Here is a 16,753-nt window from a genome sequence, read left to right as displayed (position 1 = left end):
GACAGGAATATCCTTGGACGATGATGTTTGCAGATGACATTGTGATCTATAGTGAGAGCAGGGTACAAGTTGAGGAAAACCTAGAGAGGTGGACATATGCTCTGGAAAGGACAGGAATTAAGGATTGTTGCAGCAAGACAGAATGTATGTAAATGAGAGGAACCCAGGTGGAACGGTGAAGCTACAGTGAGTGGAGATCAAAAAATTGGAAGATTTAAGTACTTAGGGTCAACAGTCAAGAGCAATGGAGAGTGTGGCAAATAGGAAGAAAGAAGAAGAGAGAAGAAACAGGCTGAAGTAGGTCGGAATGGGTAGAGAAAAGTCTCAGGGGGGCTATGCGATACAAGACTATCAGCCTGAGTGAAAGGAAAGGTATACAAGACAGTGGTGAGACCAGCAAGCTGGCAGAGCTCGAGGTCACAGAGATGAAGATGTTGAGGTTCTCTTTGGGAGTGACGAGAACGGATAGGATCAGGAATGAGTCCAATAGAGAGACAGCGCATGTTAGAGGTTTCAGAGAGAAGGCCAGAGAAGCCAGACTGAGATTGTTCAGTCAAGTACAGAGGAGGAATAGTAGATATATTGGTAGACAGATGCTGGAATTTGAGCTGCCAGCCAGGAGGTCAAGAGGAAGACTAAAGAGAAGATTTCTGGATGTAGTGAGAGAGAATATGATATAAGTTAGTTGGTGTGAAAGAGGAGAATACAGAGAATAGGGTTAGATGGAGATGGTTGATTTGCTGTGGCGGCCCCTGAAGGGGAAAGCCAAAAGGAAAAGAAGATTTATTTATATCCTACTTTATTATATTTTATGTTAGCATATATTTTTGATTTATGCTTGAGCAGAAATCTTTCAGCCAAATATAAGTGACCAATAAGCAAGAACTCAGAATGTATTTGTCGATGATGAAATTCATTAAAAAGGTAATATGTGCATTTTGTTTGATTCCAAAATGTTGAACTTTAAAATCATGAAATGGCAGAATTAAAAAAGTTAAAAATAAATTCATGTTTGAAGGTTTTATGTAAATCTGAAAATGAATGTTAATCAAACACACCATGCTACTCAGTATACAACCACATGCCTCTTATCTAGAACAAATATTTGAGCTCGGTGGTTGGAGTACTCAGCTGATAAATAGGATAGTTTGTGTAACACAGTTAAGTGATTTGAACTTTCGCCACAGAGTGTCTATCTTGTTGTACACATCGACTTCATCACTATCCTGCAATTTTTCTTCATTGCAATGTCATAACATATTGATGATTTTTTTTAAGTTGAAACAAACTTTACCAATGGATCACTTAAATGCCTTGAGTCGAGCTGTATTATCCATGTTGCTTTATATTTAAACATTTGTAAATTTGTATCACCTTTTATTTTACAGTTTCTGAATCTCAGTTGGGTAATTTATTTCATCCGTTTAATTATTTTCATAGATTTTCAACTATGAAACTAAGGTAAAGCTCCGATTTGCCGTCAACTACTGTGTTTACACAGCTAAATCAGTTAATAGGAAAGAAACCTTTAAAATATGGTATAAGATGGTATTCAATCATCATTATGCTTGAGGGGGTATTCACATACTTTTTATCTTCATATTAAAATCTGTATTATCATTTGCCTTGTCATTCTAAAGCTTTTTTAATTTTATAGGCAGAAATGGTCTTTGATTTGGCTAGCCTTGTTTTACTTAAGAGTTAAGAAAGGTCAACAGTTAGGGACAGTACACCAAGTGACTTGGACACACTAATGGGCTTAGATAGAAAAGGACTCAGGCTACAGGGAGTGATGCCATGTAGGCTAAACCTATTCGCCGTCTGGTGCTCATGCACCAGTTAAAGCAATTAATAACTATTCATATGCAAGATTCGGAATATAATACCCTGCTACTTTTGGAACATGTAATTGAAATGAAATGTTTTGATGCTGGCATTGTTTAAGATTGAACCTGTCCTCACAATAGACCTCTGCAACAAGAGATGGGTTTCAGGATGTACTCCTACATAACAATTCGAATGATGATAGTAAGATCCTGAGCAGGAGAATCTTCAGACGATTATATCCCCATAAAATACGAAAGAAATTGTGGTTTGGGACTGGCTTGTTTCCCTTCATATTTTGGCTGGCAGCTCTTTGTTACCTCCCGCCCCCCAAGTGCGCACAGAAACTACTGAGCAGTGCCTCCCCTCTGCTCATTGATTATCTAAGGGTTTCATCTTCCACAACTAAATAACCAAAGATAAATAGTGGCAGAGTTGTTTGACAGAAGTTTGTTTTGTTTATCGTAGAAATGTGTGCAAAGAATGCAATAAACGTGATAAGAGATAGCTGGGTCTACAAATAGGACAAACCATGCTGGTGCAACAAACATAGCCCAGTTAAAAAGGTATTAAAATTACTCGCTCTAAACCCCAAACAGAAAGCCACATTAGTCAGCAATGCTTTGACACTTCCGACAAAGCTTAGTAACCAACAGTTTGCATACATATTTTAAAATTGAAAACTTGAAAACTTTATTGGATAAACACTGGAATATGGAACATTGTTGGCATGTTTACAGACTCATCTCATCTTCCTCAAAATAAATATCTTGTAGAAATGTTAGCCTCTACCAAAGAGAAAGTATCAATTCAAATTCATTCCCCAAATATGCTTAATCTATGTATTAAACCGAACCAAACAAAGTGTGTGTAAGTTTGCCTCCATATGACTGAAAAAAGAATTGGAGAAAGTAAGGAGGTTTCCCAACATAAGATACAATAAATCAACTGTTGCTTTCTGATTTGTGTTGCATACCTCTCAACATTGCCTTTAACCAGGTACAAATGATTTGCGGAAAATAATACATAATGATATGTCAAGGAAAGTGTGGTCAGGTTAATGGAATGTGCATGGGTTGCTTCATGCTGTCTGTGCTTATATCTGACTTACCACAGCAGATGTCTCTCACTTCAGGCATCTGACACCTTAGTCCCACAGCGTTGTGATACTGCTCCTGCTTTCTTAATGTACAGTTCCACACAGAATTTTAAAGCAGAATTACACTCAAACATCCCCATCATTATCTGTCTTCAGCATATCCATTTATTTCAAGTATTTTAGAGAGTGACCTGAGAGTATTATTTTAATTACTATGTTTTACAGGGCCAAAATAATTTATCTCCCATTCTCCTGTTCCTGTATTGTAGGTCATTTTTATCTGTATTTCTTACATGCCTTTTCTTTGATTAATTATCACATTTGTGAGCTCTTTGATGGAGATTGGTTGTTTCCGTGAATAATTAAGGTATCTGCCTTTCATTGATGTAACAAATATATAATTCATTTTGTAACATCTAATGATGATGTTGTGGTCACAGCTTCTGCTCTTGACACAATGTAGTGAATCTGAAAACCATCCTATCATTATGAGTCCTGCTCCATCCATCCTGTTGACCTTTTGACCTGTCCCCTCTCAGTCATGTAATGAAACTCACTGTACTACAGGAACTACAAAGTAGTCCCATAAACCACAGGGGTCCATCCTTAAGCTGACAGCCTCTAGCAGAGGGATTACTTATGTATAGAGTTTATGTACTCCTGATAATCATTAGTGTCTAAGGGTTTTATTAAACAAGATTTCATACTTATTAAGTTTGTAGCATTTTTTGTAATGCTGGAAGTTTTCAAAGTGTCATGTAGCTCAACTGTGAGTGAAAGCACCAAAAGACCAATAAGTAGAATAGTGTTTATGTAGAAATCAATAAACGTACCATTTTGTAATGATGACCCAGACTGGAAAGCCTGGCAAGCAATGTGTTGACATAACAAGTACAATCGTTAAAACCAAAAGAGGGATTCCCTCATAGTTTCTTATCATTTGGGAAACAGACAACAAAAATCACCTATCTTTCCTCTCCACAGTCTCTTCACAGAACTCTTGAACTGCAGACTGCTGTATAGATTCTCCACCCACACAGCCTTGTCTGAGCATTGATAAGTTTTTTCTCTCTCTGTTTGGTTCACCAAGACATGCTGTAATGAGAAAAAGGCTCCCTGTAATACAGAATTAATTCATTATTTACAGGGCTTGTACATGTTGATTCCAAGTGTTTGCTGGGGTACATGTTGAGTGAGGGGAGAATAACACTACAAAAGGCCAGTCTACCAAACATTAATCCACATTTAATAGTGGTATCTGCTATGGTATAAATTCTACTTGACCCAATGATGCCAGTTATTTAAGGACAATGTTGCGTGAAATTTTGTGAAATATCTGGCATGCCACTTGTTTAGGTTTGAAAAGTGAAGTGGCATCGGGTCGGAGTACAGGGACAGACTGACAGCACCGTCAGAGCAGATGGCCATGAGTTTCACTTACAACACAACACAACACAACACAACACAGTGGCAAGCATCAGAGGTAACACCTCTGTCTAATAATAAAAAAAAAATCCCTGGTTCCCTAGGTGACCCCTTCAGTGCCTGCAGCCTTTTTAATTACATGTGAGTCCCAGTCTGAGAAAGAGAGAGAGCTGCGACAGAGATGTTGTTAAGCCACCAGTGTTTTTGTCGCTCTAATAGTGCGAGGTATGCTTGATGACTCATCCCCACCATATGACGAGCTGGATCAAGGCACTACCTTTAAGGTTTAACTGTCAGTTCTTTGCATTTGATATTCTAACAAACATGTAATTGAGATAATATACCAGTCAAGTGAAGTAAAAGGTAGGCTCAGAAGCACACAGTTATATTTAGATAAATTGTGTTTTCACCTGTTTGGGCTGAAGGGAGATGCTACAGGGAACTCAAAATGTATTGTTTGCTGTTTGTATAAGTCGACTTTATATTTCCTTTTGAGTTCTGTTTTAGAAACATGAAATTCATTTACCCCTGGTAGTTTTTCTTGTTATCCTCTGCTAATATTTCACCAAATATTACTTATAAAAATTATCAAGAGCAATATTTCCTGTTTTGTGTTTTCCCCTTGTGCATGGAAAGTAGGGCAGTAAAAAAAAGCAAAAGCAAAAAGCTTGGATTATGTACTTGTGCACTACAGTGTCATGTCATTTTCATTACTTTAATACTAAGATGAAACAATGTAATACAAAAGTTCTTTTAATCTCCGATGAGTTCAGCATTTTCATCAGTGCATGTTATTGACTTAAAACGTCAAGACAATTTTCCTTTATTTTGTGGAGACATCAAGTTTGTTCCTTTTTGTTGGTTGCTTAACTTTTGATTTTCTAGACCGCAGGCAACTTGACATACATTTATACCAAAAAAGATACCTCTAATGATTCCTATTCCTTTTTTCCCCCCCCACATTTCCCTGTCCTGCAGTACTTGAGTTAACATGAAGTAACAAGATATTCCAAGTTACACATGCTGTTATATTAATTTCATCACATCTGTTTTGCTTCCTGTCTTTCTTTGTGCTTGAATGTGAGTGTGTCTCTGAATCATACTTGCTTTGGAGGGAGTGCCTAAATGAAGTCAGTTAGATTTTTTTTGTGCAGCTCTCAAGGAAAGTGGGTGACTATATAGCTGTTTGTGTGCTTGGTCTTTCTTCCTCTACTTCGACTCTGGCCCAGACTGATCACAGTTTATGCATTAAGCAACAGGGCTGATGGGAAAAGTAGGTCATGAGGAAGTTCAGCAAACTTGGCTCAAGAGCTGTTGACTTCTCGTTGGTGTATCTTTAGTGTTGAGGCATGGTCTTTACGTAGTTGTTGAAAATGAACAGTAGAGTGTTTTTAATTTCTAATGATAGTCTGTTTGAATTGACAGTGTATTCAGTTACTTTGATTCCAAGCTTAGGAGGAACAGTGCTCCTTTTTGAGAACAATATAAAAGCACAATACATCTTGTACATGGCTCATGTTTTTTTTCATATGGTGCACATGGCATTTGTCACACAAGTAACTTGACTTGCTGCTGGCCATCAACTGTCTTCATTCCATGAAGAATGATTAAAACGGATTGTAACTTTGTTACAGCTTTCTGTTGTCGAAATGATGGAAAATTCTTTGAGAAGTCTGCATATATTTTTTGTGCTGCTGAGAAGAAAACTACTTAAAGTTCAGTTGCAATTACAAAGTTTCCAGTGAACAGTAAGCGATGATATTTGGAGGTGTTCCATTGTTATTACCGGACCAAAAAACAAGAACGTAAGACATGGGGATGGTTAAAACTTTCAACATGGAGTTTGCTTTTCATGTCTTGGGCTGTGACATGTTTTGAAATTCGTGTTTATGTTGTTTTAGTAATGATACTTACACTTGCCACCCTCTGTCCCTCTCTGACAGACTATGCAGCCTCACGCTGAAAAAGTTGGTCGTCCTCAAAGAACTGGATAAAGAACTAAACTCCCTTTCTATTGCTGTCAAAATACAGGTGGGTGTGAAAATCTCTTAATTTGTGGTGGAAATATTAACTTGAATTGCAACACATGATGATAGCATTGTATAACACATTGCTCACTCTTTTGCGATTCTCTACCTGCACTGTGCCTTGTCAAACATTATAACGCAGAGAGTACGAGAAGCTGTGCTACTAATCTTTCCAATTGATAAAATGCTGCTGGGAATCTCTGACACGTCACATCCACTCAGTTGCTTTAAATGGCAGACTAGCATCAGCACTCAAAGAAGAAGCCTTATCGCCTTTAGACGGATTTTGGATCTTAAATTGATTGCTGATTTCCTTTGGCTCCAGGTTTACAGACCTGACATGTGTTACCTAATAATCCCATAGTTGTTGTTCAACATAAGTCTGACACAGTTTTATATGAATGAAAAACAGTGGTCATCAGACATTCTTATTGCAGATAAGTCACAAGAAAAACATACGATAATCGTTCGTTTCTCTGATAAAATTATCCATAAGAATGACAATTTGTTCTGGTGTGTGAACAACCCATTTAACAAGTGAACAAGTGATTTTAAGTGAAGCTCTGCTATTCTGCAACATTAAGCTGAAGAGTATCCAACCTTGTTGCAAAATTGCTGCATTTTACATCCTCAAGATGCAGATAGAAAGAGTTGAGGTTGGCTCTGTTTGATTCTTGACTTAATTGTAATGTCAAGTTCCCCTAAATTTTCAACATTTTGAATATGTATATGCCGTTGTAAATGCAGATGTGTTCAAAATAATAGAAGCCCAATATGACTAACCAGATCAGTCACTGTTTTTGGTATAAATCATTTTACCACATGGCAAATAATTTACCAGGAGGTGTAGTTGTCAGAGAAACCAACAGACCCAACACTCATGATATGAATGCGCCTGAGCCTGTGTAATTGAATATGCTTCTATCAAAATACTTGAAGAGGTCATGCTGCCTTATTCTGAAAAGGTATAATGCTCTTGAAATGGGTGTTTCATCAAGACAATGACCACAAACATGCCAGTAAGCGAGCGGCATCTTGGTTCCAGACCAACAAAATTAAGGTTATGGAGTGGCCAGCCCAATCCCCTGACCTTAATCCAATAGAAGACTTGTGGGGTGACATCAAAAATGCTGTTTCTGAGGCAAAACCAAGAAATTCCGAGGCTGAAATACCTGTTTACAAATGCCAGAAGTTGGTAGACTTCATACAGCACAATGGGAAGCACTTCTCAAAAACAGTGGTTATGCAACTAAATATTAGTTTAGTGAGTCACAAAAATGCTAAATCTTAACATATTTTCTGTTTACTGAGAAAATATTTGAATTTGTAACAGAAAACGCAGACTGCTATTTTTTGAACAACCTAATGCAATTTTTTCCTTTATTTTCTGTAATTAAAATATTGATACTTTTTTTTTCTTTTTTCTTCATGTTTTGATGTAAAATATAATGTGCAGTGTTCTCAGTGAATTAGAAGCAGCCCCAAGCAGCCACTTGGTTAAGGCATCAGGAGAAATGCCACTGCCATTAATTGAATAAGCTAGCTGATGGGGATTCCTTATTCTGTCCAATAGACTAGAAGTTTGTTTCTGTCTGTCTTCTACTTTGTTGGTTATTCATGGGGGGTTATCCAGCTGTAAGATACATTACCACTACAGGCAAGTGGTTGTCACATGATGTTGTTCAGATGATTTGGTCCATTTGACAAATTTCAGCATGAAAGCAAACCAAACTAATGGAAAGTATGACAATGTTGTTGGGATTACAATAAGATTACTTTTGCAGTTATTGGAAACTACAACGCATCCCCAGCTAATGCAAGTCCCCTGCAATTCAGAACTATCAAAACAGGTTAAAAAGTGAAGTAGTTCTTTAAACTACTCAACTCTATTAATCAGTGTTGAGCTTCTCTTGGAATCTCTTAATATGTCCTGAGTTTGATTGCAGTGTGGTAGTAAGATAACTTTAGCTTACATAGCTTGCAGATCCCTTCATCTGAGCATTCATTTTCCATATTCTCTGTTTCTCTGACAAGATTTGTTTTCACACAACTTATATATAGGTTTGTTTAAATCAGATGTATATCATTTTACATTATAGGCAGAAGAAACCAATTTTGTAAATGCTGAAAGCCAATTTTGTTTTCCTGTGATTCATTTTGGATTTACTTCAAAATTGCTACAATCATTATTAAATTAATTTGAAAGTTAATTGAAACCCCGAGTTGTTCTGTGTCAAAAATTCAATGATTCCCCTCTCTTTTGTCATCCTAAAAGGGAAAGTAGCCAACCAAGTGTGGCTTATCCATGAGTTATGTTGTCTGCTGAGCGTGAAATCTCCATTTCTGGTGAATTGCCCATAGGATAGCTGAGCAAAGCTCTGTTCACCACAGCTGTGGAACTGGAGCATTAAACGTAATTTCCAACAGGTTTGGTTAGGGAGCAGAAGCACAGAGGGGATGATTAAACAGATGAAGAACATAACAGAAATTTTTCTGTTTCAGTTGTTTTCTATTCATTGTTGTGTGTGTCATTAATTGACTACACTGTTTTCTTTCTGGATGTATACATATCATATATATATTATCATACATATGATAAGAAGTTACATAACTTCTGGCACACTATTTTTACCGTCCACAGCTGTGGAAACAATCAGGGCTATACACTTGTGTACACTGTAATGATATAAATTAGGCACATATATTAGCAATCCATGCACAGAGCCAGTCTCCATATCTAATGACTTACACAGAATGAATTTCACTGTTTAACACGTGCTTTATGTGAGTTTGTGGTCTGCAATGGTCCATAAATAAGCATAGGCAAATGCGTGTTCTGTGGTTCAGCACAAGACTTGGAGCAGGCACTGTGATGATGCATGCGAAACTTAAAGTCATAATTGATGCACTGAGAAGTTTATAGTGAGGGACCTAAATTAATTCATTTAAATACAATTTTAAATCTCCTTGAACATGTGTCGAAGTCATCTCACAGAGCTCCAATAAGGGGATTGGATTTACAATTAGTCTGTAGGAGAGCAAACTTCCTGGGAGCTGCCTATCTTTCCCAGGACAATGTTTGGTCACCAAGGACACAAGTAGTTTGGTCCTTTTCATTATGCATCTAAATAGGGCAGCAAAGTCACCTGGTACTGTATTTAAGCTATGTGATTATGCCTTTATTTCTTCTCATTTTTGCATGCATCTACCTAAGGTTATGCCAGACATTAATGCCAGATGCCTTATGATAGAAACTGCATGCATTCCTCATCTCAGCAGCTGTCTAAAGGACTTGCAATTGCTACATATTCATTAACGATCTGGTTCTGTGTGCGTGCATGCCTTTGTATGTTGTTGATGACAGAAGGCTCAAAATGCTTTAAAAAGCGCTTTAATTGCACTTTGTGCTTTTGTTCTGATCTAGTGTGACATCACATGTGTTTTCAAAGTAACACCTTCTACAAAAACATGGAGACGCTTACAACAGTTGAAAGAATAGGTGAATGAGGGAAGTGGTGAGTAGGGAAGGGTGCAAAGGACATTCAGGACAAGATTTTTTTGCCAAGGCCCTGTATTGTAAATGCATGTCAGGCAGTTTTAGAGTGCTCTGCTGTTGTGCCTGGATTCATTGTAGCAGCCACTGAGCATGGGAGAATACAAGGCTTCTTTGTGGAGCTCAAATTAGCGACAAGGTCAGAGAGAGACAGATAGCCGTCTTGCTCTTCTTTACATTATGAAACAACTGCTGCAGCAGTGATGAGGTAGTATGTCCTTTCCAGGAGCTTATTGAACCGTAAAGCTTTATTCATGGGGAAAAAGTGTCTCAGAAAAAACTCCTTGCCTCCTTTTTTTTTTTTTTTTTTTTTTAAGAGAGCATTAGAGAACTTAGAGAGCTAAGTGACAGAATGGCCTGTCTGCAAATGACACACTTTTTTTTTAAGGTTTTATAGACACACGATTTAGGTTCATACTTACAATTAAATGTGAGGTATGAAACTGTACATTTGAAAAAAAAAAACATGACCTCACAAGTAAAGAGATATATTTCCAACTACCCCATAGACTTCAGTGTTTAGTGACAAAATAATATTTTGAAGGAAACTGTGGAGTCTCTTGTTTCTCTCAATTAAAACCCAAGCTACATATTTATAATGGCCTTTCAGAGATGTAATTGTCTCAGTTTATAATTTGGCTCATATGGAAACATGCTTGTTGTGTTCAGATTTTTGGTAACACAAAGCTGGACACCAAAACAGTGCTTGTTTGAGTTTGTGTAATGCCACTGTCGGGGTTGCTACTTCAAATTGTTTGATTTACATACTAATGGCAGCTGAAGTTTTTTTCTTTGCTAGAAGATCTGTAATACAATACATTTGAAGATGATCATCCTGCCAGTTTCAAAGGCCAAAACCTACAAATTTTGACTTGCTCTACTGTTTGGCAGCAATGTATTCAACACTTTCTCAGCGCAACATTTACCATGCAGAGATACACACCTTGAAGTTATGTCACCTAATGACCAGGAAAATTAAAGTGTCTCAGCATCACTCACTCTTTCACAAATAACAACATTCCATTATGTGCTGTCTTTGGGTTTCTTGTCCTAACACATGTACTTAGGCCACCAATGATGAAGACTTGTTGGCCTGTCGGGGGTGTCTCTGCTATATATGAATGTCCACAAAACAGAGGGGACTAACAAAAACCCATGACATGTAAACACCATTCAGATACGATACTGCTGAGCCACAACTTCAGTTAACAGACTTCTCATCTGTGGCCAGCTTTGATATATGATAAACCAAGCTTAAGATAAGATACATTTTATTGATCCCCATAGGGGAAATTCTTTTGTCACAGCAGCATAACAGTTATTGTGTCAAAAATAAATATGAATATAAATAGAGAGAAAGAATACAGAAGATAGCAAATACATCCACGAATAAATAGACAGGAGGGAGAACAACAACATCAACATCAGGGGTAAGAATGTACAACAGAATGGGTGAAAATGACAATATAAATAGTGTGACAAAAGCAATGACAAGAATAAAATAGATAAACAAAAAATTAGTAGTATACATGCAGGATGGGACCCAAAAAGACACCAGAGTTAGGGCATGACATGTGAACGGATGAGGGAGTGAATGGGGTGAGGTAGTGAGGTTGTGGTAGTACAGATGCATCTCAGGCTGCTGTTATACAATCATATATAAATTCACATATAGTGTATAGTTTGTTGCTTGCATGTCTGTTTGATATAGGAGGGCTCTAGTTGTTTTTGCCTCCCTTGGATTGTCTTTTTTATTGTCTTTCTATGGGCTCTTAAGAATTCTTCTTGTGTTGATTATGTCCTTTAAAAGGACAGAAAATTCACACAGATAACTAAAGCTGTTATTGAATAACATTGCAGCTTTATGGAATTTTATCATCGATAAGGAAATCATTGTATTAATGGGTGTCCTATCTTAATGGATTTTGATGTTTCTCAAACAAGGCTTATGACCAGTTTGGGTTGTTGTAGTTGTACACTTCTGTAGAGGCAGAGACAGGGTGGACTGTTTGTGCTAGGTTACTTAAAGGTGTAAATCTCCAGAAGCGTGTGTGAGGAGGCTGCAACTAAAATAAGACTTGGCCACAATTCTCTTAATAAATACAGTCTTGAAGCACCACATAAAATCCAGAAATTGTATCATAACTGTTAACCACATTTAATTTCTGTTTAGTGACCAAGAGGCAAACAGGAAAGCTTTTATTTAACCAAATTCCGAAAAAAAAAACTGCATCAGTAACAAACAGGAAAAAACAGACTTTTAGCAAATGTGAAATCATGCAAATTTTGTTTCTTCAATTGTACCTACATTTTTACTGTGGGCAAACCCTTAACAAGTATTGACATACCTCTGGAGCTAATTGTTTTTCTGAGTGCTTGTGTCTGCTCACATTAAAAAATCTGACTGTTTTTCCAGGGTTCAAAGCGTCTTCTGAGATCAAATGAGTATGTTCTCCCTCCTAGTGGGCTGATGGAGACTGATCTGGAACTCACTTTCTCACTACAGGCAAGTTCTCTGACATTGTACTGTGAAATCTCACACTTATATAGCAGTTACTTGACAGCCAGGTTTGTATTGAGGCCTTCAACCACATAGATGCCTTTTCTCAACTCCTTCACTATGGCCTGCTTTTCTCAAGTTAGTGTTAAGCCCAAAATATTCATAAATGTTTTACATTGGTGCTAAGAATTCTCATAAAGGAAGGTGTTTAAGAGTTTCAAGCTAGAGTGAATGACCCACTTCAAAATCTAAAAGAAATAAGAGGATGTTCCTTTGGAAAAAGTCATATTTTTAAAGAGGATAAGATGGGCTTTGTGAAGCAGCAGAAACAACACTGAGATAATTATGCAGTGAAATTTCACCTGCAAAACTGAATTTTCCTAGCTTTATCTATTCAGTTGACAGTTGCTTTTCATGTTTGAGGCACTGTGAATCAATCATGTACATGAGCTTAAATTAGGTCTGCAAAAATAATACCGTAATATCCGAACGATAAGCCGTGACTTTTTTCACTTAAACAACGATGCGGCTGATATATGGGGTTTTTTTTTGGGGGGGGGGGGGGGGGGGGGGGGTGTTAATGAGCTACAGGCCGCTAAAACATTTATCCTCATCACATTGGACCGATGAAAGGACCGGGAAATTCTGAGTACGTTCAACTCCGATACTGAAGAAGATGACTTTGACGGTTTTAGTGCGCAAGAGGAAGCCCAAGATAGTGATCTGCGAGCTGGTGCGGCTTATATTGAGGCACGCTCAATAGTCAGGAAATTACGGTACCTACAGTTCAGACCAATAGGTGCTCTGGTATGAATGTGAAACATTGAAATAGACTGTCCATGGATGCATACATTCATTCCACAAGAATAAATTAAGTTCCTACCAGAAAGTTAAAGGGACCACCAGTGATTTGTATGGATAAGCCTTTAAAGTTGTGTTTGGATACAAGAATACTGGAATATGTGTTTTTGATATATTTGTCAAAAACAAATGGAACAATGTTTGGGTTTTTATCCAAAGGCTGATCAATATGTAACTTGGGCTGCATTGTTTATTTGACTTTTTATCATTAGTACCCCCATTTTTTGAAGAGGGATGCCAACAGACTACAGATAATGCTGCAGAGAAGGAAACGCTACAAGAATCGAACCATCCTTGGCTACAAGACTTTAGCAGTGGGAGTTATCAATATGGCTGAGGTAACGTGTATCAGGCCATCATTCTGTCTTGACAGAACAATGGTGATGTGACAATGATTGGCATACATTATTGTCTCTGCACCATTATGTTCTTGATAGAATGAGGGCCCCTGTGTTACACTTCTGTCTGCTACATGAGATTATGGATCATCTGGAACTAGTTTTATATGTACTTTATAGAAATAATGCATAGAGTCATCATATAATGGACCCAAGAGCAGTTATAATATCATAATGTAGATGTTTGTTCAATGTAGATATAAAACTGTGCTGTTTCAGGCCTAAATTCAAGTTGCTTAATGTTTGCAATCCACAGATTCTAAACACTAGCAGTATGTATGTAAATGTAATGGAAGTGAAATGAAAGTTTTGCATCAAATGGAGTTTTTGAATTAAGCCAAGTGACTTCTCAATCCACTTATTGATTTCTGTAGTCAGTGCAGATATTACTAAAAACATTTTGTTGTGATTCCTTCTATGGGATTCCTTCTGTGTCTCTTGCAACAATGTACAGAACATTAGTGGTTCAGTGTTATAATAATGGAATATGCCATGAAATATGGATTTTCTTTGCGTTTTTATAGAACTTCAATTGAATGTACATAGAAAATATTGTATCACATGGTTAAACTGGAAGTGGAGATTTACCTATTACAGCATGATTATTATCATTTTTCGAGAACAATTACATTTCTGACAACAAATTATTTGAGATTCTATTCATGGCATCAGATTAAATGGCCATGCATTTTTATTAGTGCTTTGGGCCAAGAACAAAAGTTAACTAATATCTAAATGGACGATAAATGCATTGCTTCGATCAGAATCATGTTTGGCTTATAAATAATGGCTATATTAGCCATTACTATATCCTCAGGGTGATTATTTTTGTCATCCATTGCAAAATCAACTCTTGTTTCTCCATTCTTACCATACTTGACCAGGTTACTATGCACATATCAGAATTTATATATAGTATCTATGCACACCCCATAGCTTCTTGAATAAGACACCTCATCTGAGTCACAGCTGTTTTAAAAACGGTGTTAAAGTATTTTATTCGGTGATTGTATGAAACTGACTTGGCTCATTTAGGCATTTGCCATTGAAGTGCACATTTTGCTATTAGAGATTGGTCAAAATGATTCTATTACAGTCACCTGACTTAATGCAGGAAACTCTGGATGCCCCCTTTTAAGTTACAAAAGGATAAAATTGAATTCTTTCAACCTTGTGCTGTCTGTGTTGTCTGACTTATCTGACGTGTTTCCATCTCTGCTCAAATGGACTCGTAAATGACATACATTTGCCTGGGTCTATAATGCAATTTTTCAAGATAAAATGATATAATCAAAAACCCAGTACAAGGCTGAAATCAAACTGAAGGGTCTTTCCATAAGTATCTAATTTTATTTGAAATGAATACTTTTAATGTTAATCTTACTTCCAGGTGATGCAACACCCAACAGACGGAGGACAGATTCTAGGTCTCCATAGCAATGTAAAGGAGGCCCCAGTACGTGTGGCTGAGATCAGCGTGTACTCTCTCTCTAGCCAGCCCATTGACCATGAGGACGGCAGTGGACAAGCTGGCCGTAAGACCAAAACCTCAGGTGGGTACTGGCAGCTCCATCCCTCTTCTGAAGTCTGTTAGACTTGGCTTGCACAAATATCGCAAGCCAAATTGTCTTGAAATTCAACCTCCACCTTGGAGCCTCTCTCTTCCCTCCTACCTCATGTCTCCTATTTCCCAGCCATGCACAGATTAAACTCTATTAATCCCTGACCAACCTATGGCCAAGGATAAGTCACTCTCTTCAGCTATGGTTGTAATGTTGATCTCAGAGTTGAACAGATGTAGGGCCTATTGCCTTACACTGCTCTAATTCTGAACAGGCAGGAAATATTCAGCCCTGCATGGACTCCACATCTTTACCCTGCTCTGCCGATCCCTGTCTGTTCTGGATGTCATTAAGGGGATCTCTCAAACTTAACAGATGAGCTCATGTACCAAGTATTAAGCTTGTGTTATTTTGAAGGAGCAAAAGATTGTTGTCTCTTTCTGCAGTGATACTTAATAATACACACAGGCTAGCCAGTTGCACAAACAAAATCAACTCTAATTAAATTAGCCAAAATAGATAATCTATCACCTGGTCTGTCATCAGCTGTTGTACACAACAAAATCTACCTCATCTGTAATGATACTGTTTCAAATCGCAAAATCTGCGACTAAATCAACAAACAACAAAGAATGCATCTACCAGTGAAATACAGTTAGTGTTTGATTTTTGTTGTTGTTGTTTTGTTTTGTTTTGTCTCTGCATTTACTGTTTTACTTTCTAATTTACCCATTATTGGAAGTCAAAGCAACTTTGCTGGTGATCATAGAATAAGAATTTTTAAATTTTTTACAAGTAAGTAGTATATAGTAGTAGTAAGTAGTATATACTTTATAAGTAAGTATAAGTATTGTACTATCATTTATTTATTAAAACTGATTTTCCTAAAACTACAGTGTAATTAAAATATATACATGAGGAAGATGTTGACGGTTTGATAGACATGTTTTTTTCTCAGGAAAATGTGAAGATTTTGCTAGAAAAACAGAATAAACAAAAAATTTATTTTTTGTACTAAAATTATTAGCTGTCATGCATTTTTTAAATTTCATATTTGAATTAAAAGCTGTCTGATAGGGCTGTTTGCAAAATAAGACCTATATGATAACATATCTATATAATGGCTCCATCACATTTTTAGTCAGGGAAAAAGCTTTTTTTTATTTAGTAATGCAACCCTGTGCGGTAGTGTGCGTGTGATAATGCTTTCTAGTGTAAAGCGCTTTCTAAGTTGAGACAATTTAACATAACATTTACATCCACAATGCACCTAACCTATTGCTGATATCTTTAAACAGGGAATTTGATGTCAAATATTGAGATTTGGTTTTGCAGTCACATTAATAAGATAAATAATTGGTATAAGGGAAGTCTGTAGAATCAAAAGTCTTTCCCTTCAGTGAATATGTTTCAATGTCTGTCAGTGTATTCCCGAGATCATACCCTTCACTTCACTTCACTTCACTTCACTTCACTTCACTTCACTTCACTTCACTTCACTTCA

At 37.1% G+C, this 16,753-nt stretch overlaps 1 protein-coding gene across 3 annotated transcripts in view; it reads left to right on the top strand.

The window, feature by feature from the left end:
• Positions 1–16,753, top strand: part of LOC147236291 (phosphofurin acidic cluster sorting protein 2) — a 47,968-nt gene that overhangs the window by 11,379 nt on the left and 19,836 nt on the right. For 2 of the 3 annotated variants that reach the window (XM_086166267.1, XM_086166259.1), the window contains exons 2-5: positions 6,292–6,379; positions 12,345–12,434; positions 13,502–13,627; positions 15,078–15,240. In XM_086166267.1, the coding sequence (XP_086022393.1) occupies positions 6,292–6,379; positions 12,345–12,434; positions 13,502–13,627; positions 15,078–15,240 (467 nt within the window). Of the gene's footprint in view, positions 1–6,088; positions 6,154–6,291; positions 6,380–12,344; positions 12,435–13,501; positions 13,628–15,077; positions 15,241–16,753 lie in introns of those variants that run through there. The other variant, XM_086166274.1, reaches the window with a different exon arrangement.

This window comes from Fistularia commersonii, chromosome 2, assembly GCF_037954325.1.
Source record: "Fistularia commersonii isolate RoL2024-O1a breed Wild chromosome 2, RoL_Fcom_v1.0, whole genome shotgun sequence".
Lineage (NCBI taxonomy): Eukaryota > Metazoa > Chordata > Actinopteri > Syngnathiformes > Fistulariidae > Fistularia > Fistularia commersonii.
Note: the sequence above shows the minus strand (reverse complement) of the source record. Positions and strands in the feature narration are given on the sequence as shown.